The following is a 22,217-nucleotide window of genomic DNA, read 5'->3' as shown; positions in this document are numbered from 1 at the left end:
AGGCACTGTAGGAAATAAAATTCGACAAAAATGGAAAATTACTGATCACTGTGGAAGCTGGGTGATAAGTACACAGGATCATCACACTATTATCTTCACTTCTGTGTATTTTGTTTGAAAATTTCCACAATAAGAGGTTAAATAGAGATGAGGTATGAAACGTGGGAATCAGGAGCTGCTGTCTCAGGGCCCGCCTGCCCTGGAGAAGAAGTTGATGTGTGAACACTGAGGGCGGTGATCTCAGGCCTGCGAGTAATCCAGAGCTTGAGGGCTTTCCGAAGCAGCTCAGAGCAATGCAGAGAAGCAAGAGATGGCTTCTGCTGAGATTCAGGAACAGCGACCACTGTCCTGCGTTTGTTATCAGGCAACAAGTCACATGCAGAAGACGACAGACCAGGGGCCTGAGGAACACAGAAGGAAGGCAGCCGCCTGTCTGAGAACACAGCCTCGCACCCACCCCTCCCTCCTCCCACCACCACGGTGACCGCCGCCCCCCTCAGCCTTGTTCTCACGCCACATGCTCGAGGCCCTCTTTCTAGGGCACCCAACATGCCACTGGGCTGGCTGGGGAGCGAGGGCACAGTGACATTTCAGAGCTGATTCCAGCTTACGAGATCTCGGATCTCAGAGATGACCGCCACACCGTCTTACACAACCATGTGTTTAATGCTGCACAGAACAAACTTGTTCTTTACCGTGAGGTTCATTATGAACTCGAATCACTGTAATTATAAAGTCTACAATCCCATTTAAGGCCCAAGCAACAGCTCGTGTGCTCAGTGCTTTAACTTAGAAAAATTTGAGTCACAAGTCATGAAACTTTTCATACATTCAGGATCTCTAAAATTTAACTAGTAATACAGAGCACAGTCCTCGCTCCCTTTGCAACGAGTGGAGAGAAATGGCTAAAGCAACCGTGGCTGAATTATGTTCTAAGCTTGAAGGAAAATCTGTTTTCACCAGGGCCGTCCACCTGGGTCCCTGCGAGGCTGAGCCATCCACCCTGGGACAATGGCCGGCAGAAGCTCCAGAGCTTTCTGCAGATGGAGGTGCCATAGCACCGAGCCTGGGCAGGGAGCCAGGCCAAAGGCAGCGGCAGAGTCTCCTGGAGAGAACACAGCACCCCCACCTAGTCTGTGTGCACCTGTGCCCACCGCCGTCTTGCACCAGGAACTGTACCTTTCCTTGTGCAATGACAGTTGGGGCACAACCCCCCGGTGTGACCCGGCTGCGGGCAAGAGAACACAGTTCAACTTGCTTTACTGAAAAAGCTCCTTCTGATCCACCACCCCCTGATCAACCCAGAAAATGATGCTTCCCCGAGTCGGGGCGTCTTGCTTTGGGAAAGGTTTAAAGTTTGCTGTTCTTCTGAAACTGGGCCACCAGGCTGAGGACCTGCTCGGAAGCTTTGATGGTCTTGGAGCCGAGGTAGGCGGTGCTGTTGATGGCCGTGTCCTCCAGGTAGTAGCGGTAGTTGACCATCAGGCCGCAGGAGCTGGAGATGCCCCTGAGGCTGGCGTCGGCCATCCAGTTGAGGCGCCACATCACCGCCCCGTTCTGCAGGTGGAAGTTCGCCACGGGGTTCAGCGCGTAGCCGCGGTGCTTCTCCCCATAGAGGTACCACGCGCAGAGCCGCATCAAGGGGGCCTGCAGCGCCCTCACCAGCCTCTCGGACTGCACCCACTCGTTGCTGCTGAGAAGGGCCTTAAGGGTCTCATTAACGGGACCACCTAGGATCTCGGAGATCTCTTTACTTTCAGACTCTGCAAACAGTTCACTCCTCCCGTGATCCTTGGCTTGCGCGTTCAGGACCCCCAGGAGCCACTTGGTGAATCCGGGTATAGGAGACAGGCTTGAAAACGTCCCAAGGTGAGGAAACTCTTTCTGTAAGGCAGGGTTGGGGCAGGGGGAGAAAACACATACGCACAATTCAGCACGTGCGTCACTGACACAGAGGCCCCCCCCAGTTATCGTTGATGTGACATTAACCTGTGTGCTGCTGGAGAGTTGACAGTGATCCTGGATCCGCATTAATTTTCTCCTTTCAAAAGGAACATTTACTAAGAATTGGAAGTGTGCCAGCCTCTGGGGGCATGCTGAGCCCCCAAGGCAAGCCTTTACAATGGCGTCACCATCCGCACCATCGTTCGCGCTGGTTTGGGGGACCTGACTGACATCAGAGCTGGGCTGCTATCAAGTGGGACCTGGTATGTGGCTCTTGTCTTTCCAGCACACCACACCCTGCCCATGGACTTCTCTGTGGCCACAGAACCTGGTTCATTGCTTGGCACACAAGTATCCAATGACTGTTTGTTGCATGAATAATTGATTGCCTAGCTATACCAGAGTGGGTGCAGAGGATGGGATGAAAGAGGCAGCAATGGGTATTTCCCCACATTGGATGACACGGTTCAATCACTATTGCTCAAACTGCATAGAGCTCTCAATGATCATTTCAAAAAATCCAGTATTTTCCGATTATAAATGTAATATATGCTCACTACAGAAAATTGTTTAAAAATGTTTGACAGAAGCAAAGAAAACCAAGATACCCCACCCCTCTCAATAGTTTGAGGAAGTATAATTCCATCTGGTCTTTCTCTAGGCAAGTTTTAGGTGAGTGAGACATTTATTTCATATCCTGCTTTATGAACGTATATCACTAGCATTTTCTCATTACTGTTAAAATTCAACAGCATAATTTTAACAACAGAATAACACTGAAAGATAAGGCCCTGCTGTGATTTTCCCAGCTGTGCTCCTTTCGTGGGGCATTTGGGTGGCTCTCAGGCGTCTGCTCTCAGGAAGCCCAGTGTCACTATGTAAACCAGGGCTCGATCCTCTGTGACAATGCTCCGGCTCAGGCCATGCGCTGGGCGAGGGGCCGACCTCAGCATGGCTACAGGGCGGCTCCGACTGATCCGGGATGGCGGCTGCGTGTGTCGCCCAGAACCCCGACTCTTCTACCCTCCCCCAGTCCCCGCCCCAGCCCGCCCCTTAACGCCTTCAGCCAGGAAGACGGGATGAGACGGACCGTGGTCATTACCTGTGGCTTCTCACCCTGTCTGGGGACAAGCAGCAGAGAGTGATTCTAATGAAGCTGACACCCGGCCGAATGTGAGTTCTCAGATTTAAAACAGACTCTGCTTTTAAGACTCAGCTCATCCATGTCTGAGCTCCCCCTGCCGGCCGTGCTCCGAGGCGCTCTGCTGTGGCTCTTGGCGCGGAGACCCCGAAGCAGAGCGCTGCGCTCAGCCACTTGTTGACACTCAGTGTCTTACCCAACAATTAAGCTCCTCACAGCTCACCCAAGCGCCTAAGGGACCGTTTCCAAAGGCCCAGGCCCCGAGTGGAGCCGCAGACGTCTGCTGCAGGAGGGCCGAAGGGCTTCCGCAGGGCGGCAAAAAAGGAAGTCATAAAAAGGAGCCAGGGTGTTCCCCCTCAGGCTGCTGGTCCCACCTGAGCCCCTCACAGTGCCGAGAAAGCCCAGCGGCAGGAGGCAGGGCCCGGAGCCCCGAGGGTGGACGAGGGTGGGTGGGGTCCAGGCAGGGGACCCTGAGATGTCGCCTCTAGACCAGGGCACGTGGGGCAGGAGGCGCCCACTCACGCCTGTGCCAGGACCACACGTGCACGGCAGGGGGCCCAGGCATAGTCCAGGGGAGGCCAGCAGCCGCCGGGGCCCTCCAGCACAGCCGTGTCTGTGGCCACTGGGAGGCTGGACTCCGGACGCGGTTTGTCAGCACGGGGTCCACCTCTCCAGTCCATCAGGAAGCGCTACGGGGCCCTGGCCTCTTCTACCCTCCTTCCTCCCTCCAGCTCCCGTCTCCACCCCATCAGACGACCTGAGAATGGTGGGCTGACACCAACAGCTGCACGGCACCCCGCTCACCTGCAGCTCCTTGACCACCCGCTTGATGAGGAAGGTGCCCAGCTCCACCCCCTGCAGGCCCTGCTGCGTCAGGCTGATGGAATAGAAGATGGCAGCGGCAATCTTGTTCTTCTCCTCTGTCTCTGACGGAGGATGCTCCTTCACGATTGCCTGGAAAACATTAACGACAGCGACGGGTGGGCTTGGGCGCTCCCACAGCCCACATCTCACCTTTTGCTTCGGGCCCCGAGAAAATCCTCATCGGGTGGGAGCTGAGAGGGACCCCGGCCCCTCTGCTCAAGCCCGGGCTCTGAAGACCGCACGCGCCTGCTCTGGGCTGAGATCTCCCTGGAGCCACGGCTGCGCGACTTCCCAGGCCATGGGCCCCATGCTGTATCGTTTCCATCACTTTGAAATTCTCCTGCAAACTTTGTTCAAGGGCCATTGATGTCCCTTTCATCTTTTTCAGGCCTTTGTGCAAACTGAAACTTGATTCGTCTGCTCCCCCCCAACCCAGAGACGACACCCCAGCCTCGTCCAGGCCAGACGGTTCCAGTTTCTGCAGCTTTTCTGAGAAGGCTGCTCGCTCGACCCTTTAGTGATTTCCCTCCTTCCCTCTCCATCTGGCTTTTTAGATTTCTCAATAGGCCAGTGCAGTCCTATATCATTTTTCTTTCAGGCAATTTGCCTTTTTATGACTTTTCTGTGCACCTTTCTGATTTGGGCCACATCCTTGGTTTTTGTCACCGACAACACACATCCGCACAGACACGTCCGCGAAGCCGTCTAAGAAGGACGTGCGGTGGAAGGTCCCTTACCCATGGCTGATGTTGTTGGCTCCGAGTTTTCCCTGTGGGGTTTTGGACCTGGGTACCCTGCAGGTCACCTGGCCGGAGCGGAGGAGCAGTGGGTACCGTTAGTCTGCCTGGACGCAGGTACACCAGCCTGCTTCCAAGAACACATCTAACCCTCTCTAACCGCCTCCAGCTATGTGATGCTCCGAGTCAGGTGTTGGCCCGGAGCCCAAGATGAGGTCTGGGAGCCCACAAACTTTCTGGAACTGTGTGTGGAATGTGCGGGGCTGTGCGCATCCCCCTGGGGAAAATGTCCTCCACTTTCATCCCCTTCGGTTGCTCAAAGGTCTTTTCTGTGACCCCCGAAAAGTTAAGAACTGCGGCTGTAAGGAAAGTGGGGCAGATGGTGAAATAGAGGCAGTGACGCCCCGGGCCCATGCCAGGCCCACGCTGCACCCAGACTCTGCAGGCAGAAGGCCGTGGTTCACGAGCACTGCTCGCCTCCCATCCTCCCAGGTCTCCATCTGGCTGAATTATCTCCTCTATTTTTCCAGAAGCCTGTAGGTGATTTTGTGGTTCCTGATTTAAACACTCCCAGCAAATCTTTTTTTAAAGTTTTCAAAGTAAAAATGACTCTTTCTTTGGTTATACAAATGAGATACGCATGTCAAAGAGGCAAAAAATAAACGCATAGAGAAGAAATCACAAATCACTCCAAAATCTGACCCCGGGCCCTGCTGTTGGCCTTTGGACGAGAGGCTCTCCACCTTCTTTCCTTGGCTTTGTGTGTACACTTAAATGTGCATGCACACAACCGTGTGCACACAGCTGCACACACGCCCAGAGGCCCGACTCTGTACTCAGGGAAGGCGCCTGCCCTCAGGCCCGGAGGCGGGCTGGGCTTGAATCCTGGTTCCAGCCTATTTGCTCCATCACCGTGGGCAAATCACTCAGGTTTCGCTGAGCCCCAGTCTTCTCCTGTCTAACAAGAGGACAGTACCACTAAAAAGACCAACTCACGGGGCGCTGGGAGCATGACATGGAATGCGCTTCGCGGGCTGATGGGCACAGGGCGAATGCTCGAGCGATATGATTAGTATTATAAACAGGATCACGCTATACGTGCTCTTCTGTAACCTGAATTTTTACTCAATAGTAAGTCAAGGTTGGCTTCCCATGTCAGAAATGTACAACGACATCAACATTCAAATACAGGCGTGGAAACCCAGCACCCGTGAGGACGTCCCAGGCGTACATGCCATCGTTTCTCTAAAGCATCCTGGGCTGAGGGACAGGGACACTGTAGTTTCCAGCCTTTCGAACTGTAGACAGGGCAGCAATGACAGGCCTGCACTCTAGGTCTGGGTATTTTTCTCCCCAGGATAAATCCTCCGAGTGGAATTTTTAGGTCAAAAGGAAGGCACATTTATATTTTCATAGATATTGCCGAACTGCCCTCAGAGAGGCTGTAATAATTTCTAGAGCGTGAGAGGGCTGGCTCCTTCAAACACAGAAATCTAAAGGAACGTCTCCCTGCCGGCCAAGGCCGCCTGTTTGGCCTCCCCGCTTTTTCTCCTTCTGATACGAGGAAACGCCCAAGCGTGCCCATCCTGTGACTGTCCTCATCTCTCTAGCTCCCTAACAGCATGACTGTGACCCAGGAGTGTCCGTGCCCCTCACTCGTCTTCACCCCCCTCCTGATCTGCTCTCCCATTTCCAGTCCCTGCCTTGGCCCTTCTGCCCCAGGCGCCAGCAGGACGGTCTCAGACATTCACATGACTCCTTAAGGAGAAGCCATGCTGGCCGCAGGCCCCCCACACATGAGTCTTTTCATCACTTTCTCAATCACACGTCTCTGAAAACTCCCCACATGCGGTTAACACACGCCAAAAGGCTGAACCATGTGCCTGCCAGCTCTCCTCCCTCACAGCTCCTCTGCCTCACAGAAAGCTTCTGTAGGAAACTTCTGCGGTGTCTCAGCTCCCAGTCGGCACAGGCGGATGGGTGCCCTCCTCGGTGCACACTGTCTATACACGGCATGGCTATACTCCATAATTGCAAATTGAGATTTTATCTAGCCAGTTCAAAAATCCGCAAAAGTCTAAGCACTTTATTTAAAAAGGGGATAAAACTAAGTTAACAAAAAAACTTAAGGGCCAGTCCCCTGGCGCAGTGGTTAAGTACACACGTTCCGCTTTGGCAGCCCAGGGTTTGCCGGTTTGGATCCCGGGTGTGGACATGGCACCGCTTGGCAAGCCATGCTGTGGTAGGCGTCCCACATATAAAGTAGAGGAAGATGGGCATGGATGTGAGCTCAGGGCCAGTCTTTCTCAGCAAAAAGAGGACGTTTGGCAGCAGTTAGCTCAGGGCTGATCTTCCTCAAAAAAACCCAAAAACAACCACCTTAAGGGACTCTGTGGGACACCTGTCTTGTCCTGAAGCGACCGTGCGCAGGTACCTGGATGTTGCTGGAGATCTCGCTGGTCAGGGCCAGGTGCAAAACGACCAGGGGCTCCCCAGGGGTGGAACAGTGAGAGAAGAAGTAACATCTTCTGTAAGGTCCCACGCGCTGTTTCATATCCATCCAACTTTTCACAGGATGCACAGCTTCAGACCTGATGAGAAAATATGAAAAAATAAGACAAACGTACAACTTACAAGTTAACTAACTCTTGCTGGTTCCTATTCATATTACTCACTAAAGTCAAACAAATCCTTTAAATACAGCTTTAACTGACTCTTCAGAAAAATTCAAAGAAAATCATTTTAATGTGAAACAGCCCTCACTGAGAGGAAGTGCAGTTGACGTTTTACACACAGAACCGCGCTCCTTCTCAATCCTGGTCCGGAGCCGGTCGGCGAGGCCTCGGGAGGCAGTGATGCAGCCACTGTTTAACTCAGAAACCGCATCAGACGCTTCGTCGTCCAACATTCGGACTTTTATTCCCTTTGGATCCCTGCAGTTTTGAAGTCAGTGCTGCAAAAAAGCATCTTTCGTTCCATTTGTCCAGCAAGCTCATGCTGAAAACCATGATTTTGTTGTCAGCCTGTGACACGGCAGCAAGGCCTTGAATCTGTCACACTTCAAATAATACAACAGTTTTGAAACCTTAGATTCCATCAAAGGACACGGAAGGTGAAGGCCCTGAGGTGGAAAGAGCTGCCCCCGTCCTCTGAGGATAGCCACGCCGTGCCGCCTGGATCCTACCTCGGCCTGGGCCCCACTGCAGCTTCGCACAATACCGTAAATTTACCGATTGTCTCCAAAGCAGAAATCCTAACCACTAAGGAGACAGATGCTGCCTGGATTGCTCGAGCAAACCCGCGGCCCAGGGAATTCGTATAGCTCTGATAATGGGGTCTTGGGAAAACGTGGGCCCATGTGCTTGAAATACAAGGACATAAATGAGACCCCACAGGGAGGCCACCAGCAAGTGACCAGTTTCCCTCTGTTCCCTTTCCTCCTCCGTGATCGAGCCATCACCTGCCAGGACGGCCAAGTCTGTGAACACTGCGTTTAGGTTTTATTAGGCTTACAACAAACATACGTGGGAATGGAGGCTGGCTTTCGGGCAAAGCGTACGGCAAGTGCCAACCTCAGTACTCACTCGCTGATCTTCTGCAGCACCTCGCAGGGCGAGTGCCAGGTGACCCGCTCCAGGTTGAGGAAGCCGGAGGAGAACCATTCTGAGAGCATGCCTTTCAGCACGCCGTTCATCTCCTGCGGACGAGAGGGGCAGTGAGGCATTCGAGGAGGAGAGCCCATCCCGCGTCATCGGCAGCACCTGGGGTTCAAACACCGAAACGTGCGACAAAGGACGATGCTGTGGGACCAGCCTCCACAAGGCTCTCCTGAGAGGGCGCTCAAGAGCTCTTCTCGAAAACCAAGGTGGGCTGAACTCAGCTCCCCTTTTAGACTCCATTCCTGCCGAGTGCGAGCATTTGAATTGAGTTCCCCAAGTCAAATATGCCCCCATCTGCCCACAGCGTGACACATTCAAGAGATAAGGTCACTGTAACGGGGAATGGTGCCTTGTAAGGGAAAGGCCAGATAGACAGCACAGAGCTCACATCCTCACCCTCTCAGGAAAGGTCTCTGACATCTCAAAACAGGATTCCTTGTTTCCTGTGAGAAACAAGTGCTCGGGCCGGGTACCGTATTTCCTCAACTCTGAGAGGCGCATTTTCATATTTTAACGTCTCTGGAGACAGGCCGCATCTTTCAAATGATGGTGGGTACTGTTTAATTGGCAGTATTTTTTCCCACTTTAGTGGGACATAAAGTAATAGTGTATCTGGCAATCAATGCACTTCGATTTAACGGAATTATTCTAATTTTACGCCACTTATCTGTATCTAATTTATTTCCAAAAATGATCTGAGTGCCTTTACCATCAAAAGCACATTTGTACTGAAACCTTTCAAGCAAGAACTGAACAGGAGGTACACAGGGAAAGGGGGGGACGCAGATGCGGAACCATCTGGGTTTAGACGACCACGACTGTCACTGAACAGGTAAGGGCAGTAAGCTTTCTGACAGCCAGAGTGGAGAGGACACCAAGGGCAGTGGACGTGGCATGTTGTCCCTCAATAGCTGTCTTCCCATTCTCCCAAATGAATAAAAGCCTCATTTTTTTTTTTTTTTTTTAAAGATTTTATTTTTTTCCTTTTTCTCCCCAAAGCCCCCCGGTACATAGTTGTGTATTCTTTGTTGTGGGTTCTTCTAGTTGTGGCATGTGGGACGCTGCCTCAGCGTGGTCTGATGAGCAGTGCCATGTCCGCGCCCAGGATTCGAACCAACGAAACACTGGGCCGCCTGCAGCAGAGCGCGCGAACTTAACCACTCGGCCACGGGGCCAGCCCCTAAAAGCCTCATTTTTTAGCAAGGCACATGGTTGTCCAGAATAAAGATGGAGTTGCAGCTAGGGACAGTCATGTGACTGAATTCTGGCCAATCAGATGTAAGCAGAGACATCCTGCAGCAGTTTTTGGGAACCTTAAAAGAGGGTAGGATCATGCCCTTTACCCATCTTTTTCTTTTTCCTTCCCACTGCAGGCTGGAAGGTGATGTGATGGCCAGAGCTGGAGCAGCCATAAGGGGCCATGAGGTAACTTTGGGGATGAAGGTTTTTCAGGGGTAAGCAACAAGACAGAAGTCTGGGTCAACTAAGGGTACCACAGAGGAGAATCAGCCCTGGGAGGCCTACCTCCAGACTTTTATGTGAAAGACAATCTTCTCTATATTCAAACCATTATTATTTTGGGTCTCTGTTACTTATAGATGAATGACATACTAACAGATACACTGAATATTATTATTGAATAACAGTTAACATCTCAGTACATCTGGTACAGGATTGACCTTATGAATCTTTGTATAAGAATCCCAAAGACTGTGACGAATAACACCTGCAAAGAGCAGTATTCCAAAAGCTGTAAAAATGTTATGGGGCCATTTCACATTTTCATCCCTCATAAAAGGTGAGAGGACTCAGAACTTGTCACCTGAGGATAAGTTGCAGGTGTAGGGTTGGTGGCTCAGAGAAGGTTTCAGAATGAAGTGAGACCCATCTTTAAATATTTAAGGCCTGGGGCAGAGAAGAGGCCACAAATTTGTCCGGTGTGACCCCATGAGGGCGAGGAGAGGGCGGTAAATCCAGGACCAACCGGAGGAAGTACAGACTGTGGGACTCGGACTGAACTAACATGAGCAAGAGCTCTGGCACAGCTTGGGCTGCCCACAGACGTTGCCCTGGCAGGGACGAGCTCAGGGACGCCAGACACTTGGTGGAGCTGTTTTACAAAGGATTGAAGCATCGGCTAGGCGGCTGGACCAGACGACCTTGGCAATTCCTTTTAACTCCTGAGCCCACGATCTCGTTTGCTTTACTTGGCTCTAAGCTGGGTAAGGGCAGAGGTCATTGCTGATTCATTCCTCTAGCTCTCAAAGCATTCAGTGGGGCCATCCACGAGGAAAATGGTTAACAGACTGATATCGAATGAAAAAGAGGAAAACGAGGAGGACGGGGGTCAGGAAGCGGCAGGAAGGGAGGATGACACGGCATTTGCTCTTTATGATACTGCATTCACTGCACTGACCACCAGGGCTCCGGATCTTTCTGGGGCCCTCGTGGGTCCTGAGTCTGTGCTAAAAGCCAGGGACCTTCTCCCCAGAAAACCGTAGGCACATTCATAAAATTTTGCACACAATTTCCTAGGGTTCATGGACCCCTTTGAAACTCATCTACGGATCGCCCGCAGGGGTTCGCGGCCCCCGGGCTGGGGGGTCACGCACTGATGGTTTGGACTGGATTAGCCAAGCTCCCTGGAAGACGTACTGGCACCTCTAATGCTCTCATGATCGGAAAAAGCCGGAAACATCTAGTTTCAGTATTAGTTCAGGGTTAATTATGAAAGAAATGGTTTGGCTGATGACAGGTCCTCCTCTAAGTGTCTTCATTCTATTTTGGGCTTTGACAGCTATAAAATGTGACACTGGTACATGAGCACGGGGAATCTAGGGGAAAGGTTACCAGTCTCCACTGCTCGGTTCTGATGATGTCCGCTTCGAGCTGGAACCAACCACCGAACGCAGCAAGGTTACCGGATCACAAAGAACAGGAGGGCAAGGAATCACTTACGCTTTATGCTCCTTAACCTGGCCACCACCGATCAGTATCCAGGCCTCAGACACACAGCTGCTGGGAATGCTGTGCTGAGGCCCAAGGCGGTGGGAGCGCCCCGCTTTTCCTGTATTGCTGACTCCAGTTCTCCTGAATGACACTGTTCAGAAGGCCAGCCAACGGTCCCTTTCAGCAGAGAAACAGCTGTCTCCCACGCTCTCTTCTGAAGTTTTTGGCTCTTAAGACCTCCCCACTTTTGGTAGGTGAAGAAAAGTTAGTTTTCATTGCTCAGGAGCCCAGAGCTGGGGAAGGGAGCGGAGAGCGATTGGAGACGGTCAGAGAGCCGGAGCTAAGCGCTTTAGGTGCAATTCCGATCCGTGTAAGCCGCTACCCCCAGGTGAGGGGGCGCACTTTCCTATCCACAAAGAAGTTCCCTGTTAGCCGGCGACGCACAGAAGTTATAGAACCAATAAGGACACTATACTAACCAAAAGCAGGACAAGCCACCCGCAGAGCTTGTGCAAGTGTCTAGCACGCTGGGCACTGCCACAGTGGGGATGTTGCCCGTGTCTGAGACGAATTTAGTCCCTTACGTTCCAGCCAGGCTTCTGTTAAGGCTTGCGCACCACCCATGTCACCGGAATTTCTACATTTGAATCACCCATCAAGAAACTCTTCCATTTTGTAAATGCCAACTTCCCTCTAGAGCCCACAAATCACTGAACAGCACTCAGGCCTTCTGCTATGATGGGGATTCCGCTCCAAACTGAACTCTTCAACCCAAATGGGCCTTTGGAAATGTCTCTGATAAGCCACACCGACACACATACCCACACCCCCATAAACAGAGCACATCCCCACATCCCTACCCACCCCCGACACCCCCTAAGCGGAGCACACCTACACGCACACCCCTGCCAATTCACAGCGGGTTTTCTTCGGGAGGCATCGGCACGTGGCATCTGCCTATCAGATCTGCTCTCTCAAAAAACACAACACAGACATTCGACCTTTGCCAGGTCTTAAAAACTTTCTTCAACGTAGCACTTGTATCTTCCCAGAAAAGGCACTTGAAAGTGAGTCTGAACTTCATATCAAAGATTAAGAATCTCCATGGGCGAGAAAAGAAACCTGATCTAAAATATCCCAGGGCACAGAGAGGCGCCCTGTCTCATGTCTTTGGTCTTCATGCCGGCTATGCTCGAAATGGAAACATCTGTCTTCAGGATTCTCCCCCATCTTCAATAATCACCACCCCTGGTCAGAGACAAAGGTCTTGACAAACAGCGCCCTCGTTTGTAAGCCGTATTTTTAGCCGAGCTCCACAATATCCCTCGGCACGTTTCTCAGAAGAGAAGCGGGCTGACCTTGAGTTGAGCGAACCGACCACCAGCCAAGCCTCTCACCTCAGCGTAGAGCCACCCGGTCCAGGCAAGTTAAGCGCCCGGGCTACAGTCACCTAAAATCATGCCTCCAACCAGAGCATGGCAAAGGAGGAGCGGGAAGCAGGCCCTTCCTTCCTCACTCATGCTTCTTCCACTATGGCCACCGTCCTGTAAAAGACACCAAGTCAGCATTGTGTCGCGGCCTCTCACTTGCCAGTTATTCTAGAAGTGCCTTGGCACCCTATAGGATTCAGCAAACAGGAACCTGTGATGGCCACGCAGGGGACTGAATCCACTCCGGGCTAAATGCTCAGGCCAAGCGCATAGCAGCTCTCCCGGAAACCAGCGCATGCCCACTTGACTTTATCCAGCAAGGCCATGGTCAGCAGGGGCTGGGGAGCAGCGTACCTCTGTGATGGGGGGCCATGTGCACACAGTAGGGATGGTAAGCCTCGCTCCTCCAGCGGCACAGGGCATCACAGGCCCCTGGCCGTCTGGGACACCTGCTCTAAAGCTTCGTGTGCCAAACTTCCGGTGGTTTCTAAGACTGAATTCCTAAAGGCACAAAGTCCTAGCTGGACCACCCCTTTAACCCGGATGCAAAATCCAGAATGAGGCAGAAGAAATGGAATCAAAGTGAACTGCAAACATTAAGTGATTCTGGAGACAGGTTACAATAGGTGATAGGTCCCAGTGACATAAAAAAGCTATTCTTTGAATGATTTCAGTGACAGGGATTTAAAAAAATTTATGTAACTCTGTAGAGCAAAGGAGAAGGGAACCAGCAGATTTAGCCACTAATGTTTAGATGCACTAGATATAAGATGTGACAAGATTTCCGGCAGAGAAATGGGGGAGGCAGGATTGAGCAGCAAGAAAAGGCTTCTGCACCCAACGTGTCCAGACCATGCGCAGAGGCACAGGTCAGGCTCTCGTCATTCATCCTCTGCTCTAGAAATATCTCTATATGTGTGACTTTTGGCCTGTCGGTACACAATGTTTTTTCCCTTACGCGTGTGGACAGCCTTGGCTAAAAAACAAGCGAACCCTAGATATTTGAGCACGTGGCATTGCTGGCAGCTCGAAATTTCCCTGGGCAAGCTCCTCTCTCCCGACAAGTCAAGTCTCAATGTCACAGCTTTCAGGGGCCACAATGTTCCTTCTCAACTACATGGCAACCAAGAGTTTCCTCGTGTGGGGAAGAGCAAGGGGACACATTCAGTAAGTTGTCACAGAGTTGGAGGATTTAGGACTGAACGGGACATTAGAAATCACCAGGACCAATGCCTGCTGAAATCTGCCCAGGGCAGTCAGGATGTCTGCTATGATGTCTCTCTCGGCTGTGCAGAAACCTGCTAAGCCTTTCTGGGCTTCCTTCCAGGCTCAGAACTCCGAGGGAGTGGAACAGTCTGATGTCAAGACAAACCGGAACGACCAGTGTGCTGACTCGGTCTCAAGGTGGGGCACCCAGGAGTCTATCCCACGCCTCATCCATCATTCTGCTACACAAGAAACTGACGACAAGAAGCTGATCACGTAGTGGGGGTGGGGGATAGTACATTTCAAACACTAAATTCTGTGGTTAGTGTATAAATTCCAAATGAGGGGTACAGATAATAAAATGCTATGAAGCTCAAAACTGGGTGAGACGCCCTGAGCTGGAGCGGTTGGAAAAGCTGCGTGACTGAGCTGGGGATGGAGCAGCTCTTATTCTAACAAGCCTCCCCAGCAGGAATCAGAGTGACACGAGTGACATGGGTTTGGGAACTTTCCATCCAGAGCCAGCCTGGCTGGAGAGGTGGGCCTATGGAGGAGAGCGAGTAACAAACGCTGAAGCAGGAAATGTCACCCAGGATGGTTTGGTGTGCACCAAAAATGCTGAAGGAAAGACACTAAATGCGATCCTTCTGGCCACGTGAGGCTTGATGATCTTTATCAAGAGGGTAATGACTGACCTGTGGTTTCAGAGAGAGCTGGGCACTGAGATTACTGATACAACAGAAGCTGGTAAAATCTTAGAAAGAGGACATACAGTCACAACCAGAGAATATTAAATGCCTGATTTGGTGACACTAAATAAAGCAAGGCCCTTGATTAACTGGGTTGTTTTATCCTGCTCTTGATTTTACAGAAAAAGGCAAATTTTAAGAGAACAAACCCATTTTAGACGTAGTTAAATCGTCGACTCTGAGAGTCCGTGTGTGGTGAAGACATACACAACTATGGGGTCAGTGAGACTGGCCCTGAGTTGCGGCTCTCACCAGCCCTGGACTCTGGGCAAGGTACTTGACCTTCACAAGCTCTGATCACCCCATCTGTGAACAGTTCCCCGTGGCTTGCTGCAGATGAAACCAGCAAGTGCATGTAAAGCACTGACTGCCCACCACGCCAGCTACTAACTCGTCCCACCCTAGACTTGGGCTCCTGGACCGAGCGACGCTGGGGCCGAGAGCATGTCTGGTACAAGATAAACACCCACTGGCCACCTGCTGGATGGATGGATGATCTCATTCTGGGACAGGTGACATTCTACCTAGTTCTCCAGCCTCCTGTGCAGTAAGAGTCAAGTTTCAGAAGGACCGCCACGGAGCACTAGTCCTTGCATCAAGAAATAAAAGCCAGCTTGGATTGCAGACTGAACCCACGCCTCCCTCGAGAGGAATCAGATGAGGGGAAGCATGCAGTGTGTGGAAGACAGTCTCAGCCATTCAGGCTGGGCTTGAGCCAAAAACGGGGTCAGTTCAGACTGCGGCCCTAGGTAACCCTTAGCACTGTAAATTAACCAGCTATCACGAGCAATCAAATCATAGCACTATTATCACTGAGATTAATCCCATCCTTAACTATACCCATTGTTTATGCATCTAAGGCTAAGCCGTCAGGAAAGATAAGAAAGTCTCTGATAAACACCATAACTCACATAGCAAGATGGGGTTATAAAGTGGGGTGCAAAGAACCCCAGATCTGGATTTGGGCGGGTGATCAGAGACATACCTATTTGCTCTGAGTTCTCGGTCAAGTTACACAACCTCAGTATGTTTCCTTTACTGTAAAAGGGAACACGCATATCACTCACCTAAGAATGAGGCAATGAACATGAAACCATTATGCCAGTGTCAGAGTTCTTAAATGAAGTAGGACACAATCGTTCAACTGCTCAATTTTTTAAAGTCAATAGCACCTAAAAAAGTTCTGAATGTAAGAAACTTCCTAGAGCATTTACATTATTTTGTGCTCACTAAAAGGGTAAAGTTATTGGTGCCTTCATATTTAATACCAACAGAATAAAAGGACTATATTCAACTATCAGCAGTCTTTCAAGTCATCATTACTTAAATTTTAAAGTACTTATTTGCATCTAACAAGAGCTCAGCGTGCTAAGCACCTGGTTACCTCAAGAAGTCACCTTAAATTCATCATATTTTAGGGCTGAAGTCAGGAAAGTAAGACGCCCTGCCCCAAGTGAACGCTGCAGAGAGAAGACCAGACAGGACTTCTTGGGACGATGGCTTACACATCGCGGGTGCGCCATTAACTTTTGCTGACCCCGTCCAGGTTTTCAGAAGGCTGGCTGATGCTCAGTTCGGCACTCGTTCAAGGATACCAGAGATGAAACCTCTCAGCTAAAATAACAAGGAAGAGACCTTATGGAGCACACTCATCAGTACGACGCATGACAGTCCCCTGGGAGGTCGGCACTACGCAGTAAGGACTGGAACAAGGCAACTGGAGGGAGGCGAGGATTCAGAAAACGTGGGAAGGAAAGGGACTGGCTTCAGGCAGGGGAAGGCAGAGTGTCTGGGGCTTGACAGGCAGGTGAGGACAATACGGGGAGGACCTCCAAGAGCCCGCGGGCCGGGGCGCCAGGCGGGGGTGCAGCCAGGGGGGCGGGGGCGGCCCGGGCGGGGCCTTACCCGGACGTGCGGCCCCTCCACCAGCTTGAGGGCCTGCGCCTCGAGCAGGTCGGCGCGCAGCCGCACCAGGAAGCGCACGCCGCCGTCCAGCTTGCTGATGTGCTGGAAGAGGCCGCGGTAGCGCGGCACGAGCGCGTAGCGCAACCGGTCCTCGGCCTGCAGCAGCACGGCCGCCTCCCGCGGCTGGTGGCGCAGCTGCAGAACGCCCGCGCTCTGCTCGGCCACCTGGCCGTGGTCCACGCCGAAGCCCCGCGCCAGGCGGCCCAGCAGCTCCGCGCGCTCCGCCGCCTCGGCCAGGCCGCCGTAGAAGCTCACGAAGTCCGCGCACTGGCCCTCGGCGGGCGCCGGCGTCTTCTCGCGCAGCTCGTAGACGGGCGTGGCCGGCACGGCGCGGCGCAGCAGCTCGTCCATGGCCCGCTCCAGGGCGCCCGCCACCGCCGCCGGCCCGCTCCACAGCCGGGGTCCGGGCGGCCGTGGCAGGAGCCGCAGCGGGAGGAGACGCCGCGCCCTCAGCCCTGGCCCGAGGCCTCGCATGGCTCCCGTGACAGCTGCCTAGGGGACGCCGACGCCGCGCTTCCGGCTTCCGGCTTCCGGCGCGCGCCTGTCCCATTGGCCGAGGCGGGGCGGCGGCCAATCCGAGGGCGGAGAGTCGGCGGCGGGGCGGGGCCAGGGCGGAGCGCGGCCAGAGGCCAAGTGTGGCCAAAGGTCCCCGCCGGCCGCCCCAAAGCAGCGGTTTCAGAGCGCCCCCTGCCCTGTCATATGGCCATCCAAAGTCAGGCTCGGCCCTTCTCCTCTTCCCGCACCGCCTCCGCGTCACCTTTCCTCTAGAGCCGAGCTCTCCAACCTCCAGGTGCCTCGGCCTCCTGGGGGACGTGTTACACATGCAGATTCCAGAGATTCCCATCCACCGTCTGCGGAGTAGCCGAGGAGGCTGCCTGCTTACAAAAGCCTTCGTGCTGCTAATTCTCTGGGAAGGTAGTCTTTGTCTTGACCCCGCCTGCGACCCCCACTTCGCTGTCAGAGCCGTACTATACAGCTGACTCCCAAAGCTGCACCCTCCTCCGTCCTGAGCTCCGGACACAGCCTTCCAGCTGTCTGCTGCAGAGCTTTTCATGGATGCGGCAAACGCGGCTCTCCTGAGCATCTTGTTTCCCAGCCTGTCCCTCCTTCCTTGATCCTAATTTGTTCATTCATTCATTTATTCATTCAACAGTATTTATTAACTGCCTGGTATGTGCCAGGTCCTGTACTAGGCATGGGGATAGAATAATGACCCAGACAGACTTGATGGTGCCCCATACAGTTGACAGTCTAATGAAGGAGACAGATGATAATGTAGGGGAGGAAGACAATTCCTCTACCCTCTAGGTCGTTCTGGCTGGTCTAAGAATTAAATTGACGTGAGACAGAATAACAGGAGACAATCAAACAAAGTTTAATAACATGTATACATACGAGAGACCCGGGAAAATTGCATAACTTGCCAGAATGGCTGAAGCTGCCACCTTAAATACCACCTTCAGCTAAAGACAAAGGAGGATGTTGGGGATAGTGGTTTGGGACTTCAAGGGGGAAGAAGGCAATTTACATGGAGATGGAAAAGCGTGTTTGGTAAACAAGTGTTTGCTGGGCCTTCTACAGGCAATGTTATCTTGTGGTATTAGCTCCTTCCTGGAACAGGCCTTCTGTCTTAAATTCTTTTAGCCAGTTAGTGGGGAAGGTCAAAGTTTCTATCAGAGTCTTTTGTTCTTAAAAATAGTCAAGGCAGGGGGCCGCCCCTGTGGCCCAGGGGTTAAGTGCGCAGGCTCCACTTCGGCTGCCTGGAGTTTCGCCAGTTCGGATCCTGGGCACGGACATGGTGCCACTTGTCAGGCCACCCTGAGGCGGCATCCCACGTGCCACAACCAGAAGGACCTACAACTAGAATATACAACTATGTACTAGGGGGCTTTGGGGAGAAGGAGGAAAAAAAAAAGAAAATTGGCAACAAATGTTAGCTCAGGTGCCAATCTAAAAAAAATAATAATCAAGGCAAAGAGACACATTTTGGGGTGGCCAATTCTGATCCCCCACAATGACATAACTACAAATTGTGATAAGTGCTATAAGGAAATAAACAGGTGGAGTGATATAATACAGCATGGCCAGAGCAGACTTTTTGCTGTGGACAGGGTCATCAGGGAAGGCCTCTATGAGGAGGTGACATTTAACCTGAGACCAGAAGCTAGTTAAGGGTTGGGGGCGGGTTAGGGGGGAGGCGGGGAAAAGCTGACCTATCCATTCTTCTAAGTAAGTTCAAAAGCGCAGTGTTTTGTAACCTCCGTCCTGCCCTTCCTCCCAACATCTAAGTTTTATTAATTTCTCCTTTAAAAGGACTCCTGAGTTCGTCCCTTCTCTCTGGCCCACTGCTCCGATAGCCCATCCGCTTCTCATCATGGCCACTGCAGCCACCTCTGCTTCCAGGCTTCATCCCTCTAATCCATTCTCGGTGTCAGCTGCTGAGTGAACTTTCTAAATTATCGAGCTAACCGTGCCGTTCACTTGCTCAACAACCAGATGCTTTAGCAGAACAGCCAGAGCCCGCACCGTTGGCTCGGCCCCTGCTCCCCTCTCTGGCCCTATCTTCTGTCTCTTCTCACCTCATGTCCCTTACTTTGTGGCCTGGTGGTTCCCAGACTTTTGAATTTCAGGATCAATTTTTAAAACCCTGGGAGGACTGATGCAGGGCTGGGGGGCGGGAGAGGTGGTTGTTGGTGGTGTTGTTGGTGTTGATGGTCGTTGCAACATACTCGGTCTATAGCGTCCAAACGCATGCCGGTTTCAGACAGTCTCTCCCCACAGGAGTGAGACTTCTCCACGGTTAGTGAGAGACTACAGGGAGTCTGCAGGGCGTGATGCCAAATGGAGTGGAGGCCAAAAGAAAACCCAGCCAGGAGCCCGCTGTGCTCTGTGAAAAAGAGAAGGCTCATCTAGGTGCAAAGGATCAAGGGGAGCATCGAAAAGCTTAGAACAAATGGTGGGCGGGACGACCTGGGCAAGTGGGCTCTGGGGCAGGGGATGGACATGGCACCTGGCGATCGGTGGGTGATGGAGGGTGGACCTCTTCCTTTCTTAGTCACACAGTGGTAACTGATGCCCTGCTAAAGTCCCCCTGGTGTGCCTGTGACGAGAGAGATGCAGGCACTGGCTAAGCCCTTTACATACCTTGTTACGGTAACAACACATTCTTTAGCACTTAAATGCATTATCTCATTTAATCCTCACAGTCACCCTGTGGGGCGAGAACCCTTGTTCCCATTTTCTAAAGGTGGAAACGGAGGCACAGAGATGCAGGGACTTACCCAAGGGCTCCCAACTAGTATGGGGCAGCCGGGTTCCTAGATCGCTCTGAGGCTGGAGTGTAGGGCGATTTGGACCCAGGCCGGTCTCACTCCAATGTCTGTGCCCCGGATCCTGCCTTTGCTCAAATGAGGGTTTCTGCATTATTTAGCGTTGAGTTTATTTTCATGTTGAAACGTTGAGGAAGGTAGAGAAGAGACAGGAATCTCATAAATACCAAAGCCCTCCCATGTGGCGTATGGTTTACTGCGTTTAATCCTAATGTCAGCTCTGTTGGGGAGTCATCCCCAACTATAGGTGAGGCTGTGGCTGGATGAGGTCACGTGACTCACCCAGGTCACCCTGTTGGTGAGAGCCAAAGCTCAGGTTGATCCTGTCTACCAGCTCCTCAACTTTTGCTTTTTCTATTTTCCCGAGTCAGGTTTCTAGAAAGGTCTTCTCAGACCTTCCTCAGAGGCCATAGGAATCATCCGTTTGCTCCCCAGTTCAATCCCGGGGATGATGGGACCCAACAGGGAGGTGACAGCTATGATTTTATTATGGGGGAAAACTTCAAGGGGGGGCAGGCCTAATAATAAAATTTATGAATTAAAATGGAAAATCTACTAATTAAAATTGAATAAATAGACAAACATCTATGAAACCTAACGGAAGGTCCAGAGAGAGACCCAGAGGCACTTGGGTATTCTGCATGTGAGAATGGTCACATCCCACATCCCGGGGCAAAGTCACGGTTAACGGAGAGGTTCTTGGGAAAAAGAGCAAAGTTGGGACCTAACCTCAGACTGAACAGAATAAATTCCAGATGGCTGAGGGATTCACATTTTTACGAAATGAAACAAAAGCCTTAGAAGAAGATAATCTTGGAACAAGAAAGGCCTTTTGAAATACAACACAAACCCCGAATCCATAAAAGAGAAGATTGATAAATTTAAGTGCATAAAAATTTTTAAAAGTTCTTTATGGTTAAAAACAAAGTCAAAAGACAAACACTACCTTGGAGAAATATTTGCGAGTTATATCACATACAAATGGCTAATTTCCCTAATATATAAAGAATTACAAAACATTGTGGGAGAAGACTGTCAACCCATCAGAAAAGTGGGGAGAGGTTATGGCCAGAGAGTTCTTAGAAAAGGAAATCAAGACGGCCCTTAAAAATAGGAAAAGTGTTCGACTTCACTTCTAACAAGAACATGCAAATTAAAACTCCACTGAGCTCCTAGTTCTCATTTATTGGATTGTAATGATCAAAAGTTGGATAATACCCCGCGCCCGTGAGCCTGTGGGGAAACAGGCCCCTCTTACACTGCCGGCAGGAGAGTAACTTGGCGCAACCCCGGTGGAGGGTGTCTTTGCGATATCTGTCAACGTTACAAACTGGCCCAGCAGCTTGTCCAAGTAGGTACTCCATCTGCTGACTGAGTTAATGACAGGTTGGCTCAGACCTGGGACACTGAATCAGCAGGACCAGGGACAGGCACGGAGACCAGGACAACAGCAGGGTCCCTATAAGGAGATGCAGGTGAAATTGGAACAGCCATCTCCGGTGAGGACCGGGACTCAGGTTCAGAAATTCTCCTCGGGAGTCCCTCTGCCAACAAAAGACAGAAAAATAGGGTCCGGGCTGGGGGGGCGTGGCAGGGTTGTCGGAGCAGCTACATCTGCAGAGGCAAGCACAGCGAGGCAGGATAGCATCCTAATGAAAATCATTGGCTCCGAAGTCAGCAGAAGGCCCTGGGGCTGCATCCTGGACCTGCCACTTACTAGTTCACTGATCATGAGTAGGTTTGGTCACCCTTTAAAGGCTGTTTCCACATCCGTGAGATGCAGTTGATGTGATCTCACAGCTCGGGAAGATTAAATGGAACACTTCGTGTCAATCACATGGCAAATAGTAAAGACTCCATAGCATTTTAACTAAATTATTTTAAGTGTAATAAAATGGCACTATTTGGGCGTGGGTGTATATTTGCGTGTGTCCAAAGTGATGACCCAGGGCAGCATTAGCCCGTAACTTGGAGACTCTGTGATTCATGTGCAGCTTCCTCCTGGAATTCTGAAATGGGTGAGGGAAGAGGCAGCTGTGGATGAGAAAAGGGATTGGAGAGAGAGAGAGAGAGAAAGGCTGAGAGAGACAGAGGTGGGGGAGGGAGGGAGGACGGAGGAGAGGGGATGGAAGGCCATATCTTTGAGCAATAGCAAGAATGACTAAAAGAGATTTTTCTTTTGAAATGATTCTCACATAGTTTGCGTTATCAAGGGAGGTTCGTTTTATCCTCTAGGAAGTCAGG

At 51.6% G+C, this 22,217-nt stretch overlaps 1 protein-coding gene across 1 annotated transcript; it reads right to left on the bottom strand.

Moving 5' to 3' along the window:
- Positions 1 to 647: 647 nt before the first annotated feature.
- On the bottom strand, positions 648 to 17,651 carry MLYCD (malonyl-CoA decarboxylase). Its single transcript, XM_023637386.2, has 5 exons — positions 16,585 to 17,651; positions 8,271 to 8,383; positions 7,121 to 7,277; positions 3,890 to 4,039; positions 648 to 1,884 (listed from the first exon to the last, which is right to left on the bottom strand). The coding sequence occupies exons 1-5, from the start codon at positions 17,116 to 17,118 to the stop codon at positions 1,351 to 1,353; spliced, it is 1,488 nt and encodes a 495-aa protein (XP_023493154.1). The 5' UTR covers positions 17,119 to 17,651; the 3' UTR covers positions 648 to 1,350.
- Between the last annotated feature and the right edge of the window lie 4,566 nt (positions 17,652 to 22,217).

Source organism: Equus caballus, chromosome 3 (genome assembly GCF_041296265.1).
Source record: "Equus caballus isolate H_3958 breed thoroughbred chromosome 3, TB-T2T, whole genome shotgun sequence".
Taxonomy (NCBI): Eukaryota; Metazoa; Chordata; class Mammalia; order Perissodactyla; family Equidae; genus Equus; species Equus caballus.
Note: the sequence above shows the minus strand (reverse complement) of the source record. Positions and strands in the feature narration are given on the sequence as shown.

What these genes read in the sequence shown, in the direction of transcription:
- MLYCD (XM_023637386.2), bottom strand. Translation starts at nt 17,118, where the DNA reads ATGCGAGGCCTCGGGCCAGGGCTGAGGGCGCGGCGTCTCCTCCCGCTG. An exon ending in TGGAGGGGCCGCACGTCCGG is followed by an intron (nt 8,384 to 16,584) that starts GTAAGGCCCCGC and finishes TCTCGTCCGCAG; the next exon opens with GAGATGAACGGCGTGCTGAA. An exon ending in GTGCTGCAGAAGATCAGCGA is followed by an intron (nt 7,278 to 8,270) that starts GTGAGTACTGAG and finishes TTTTCTCATCAG; the next exon opens with GTCTGAAGCTGTGCATCCTG.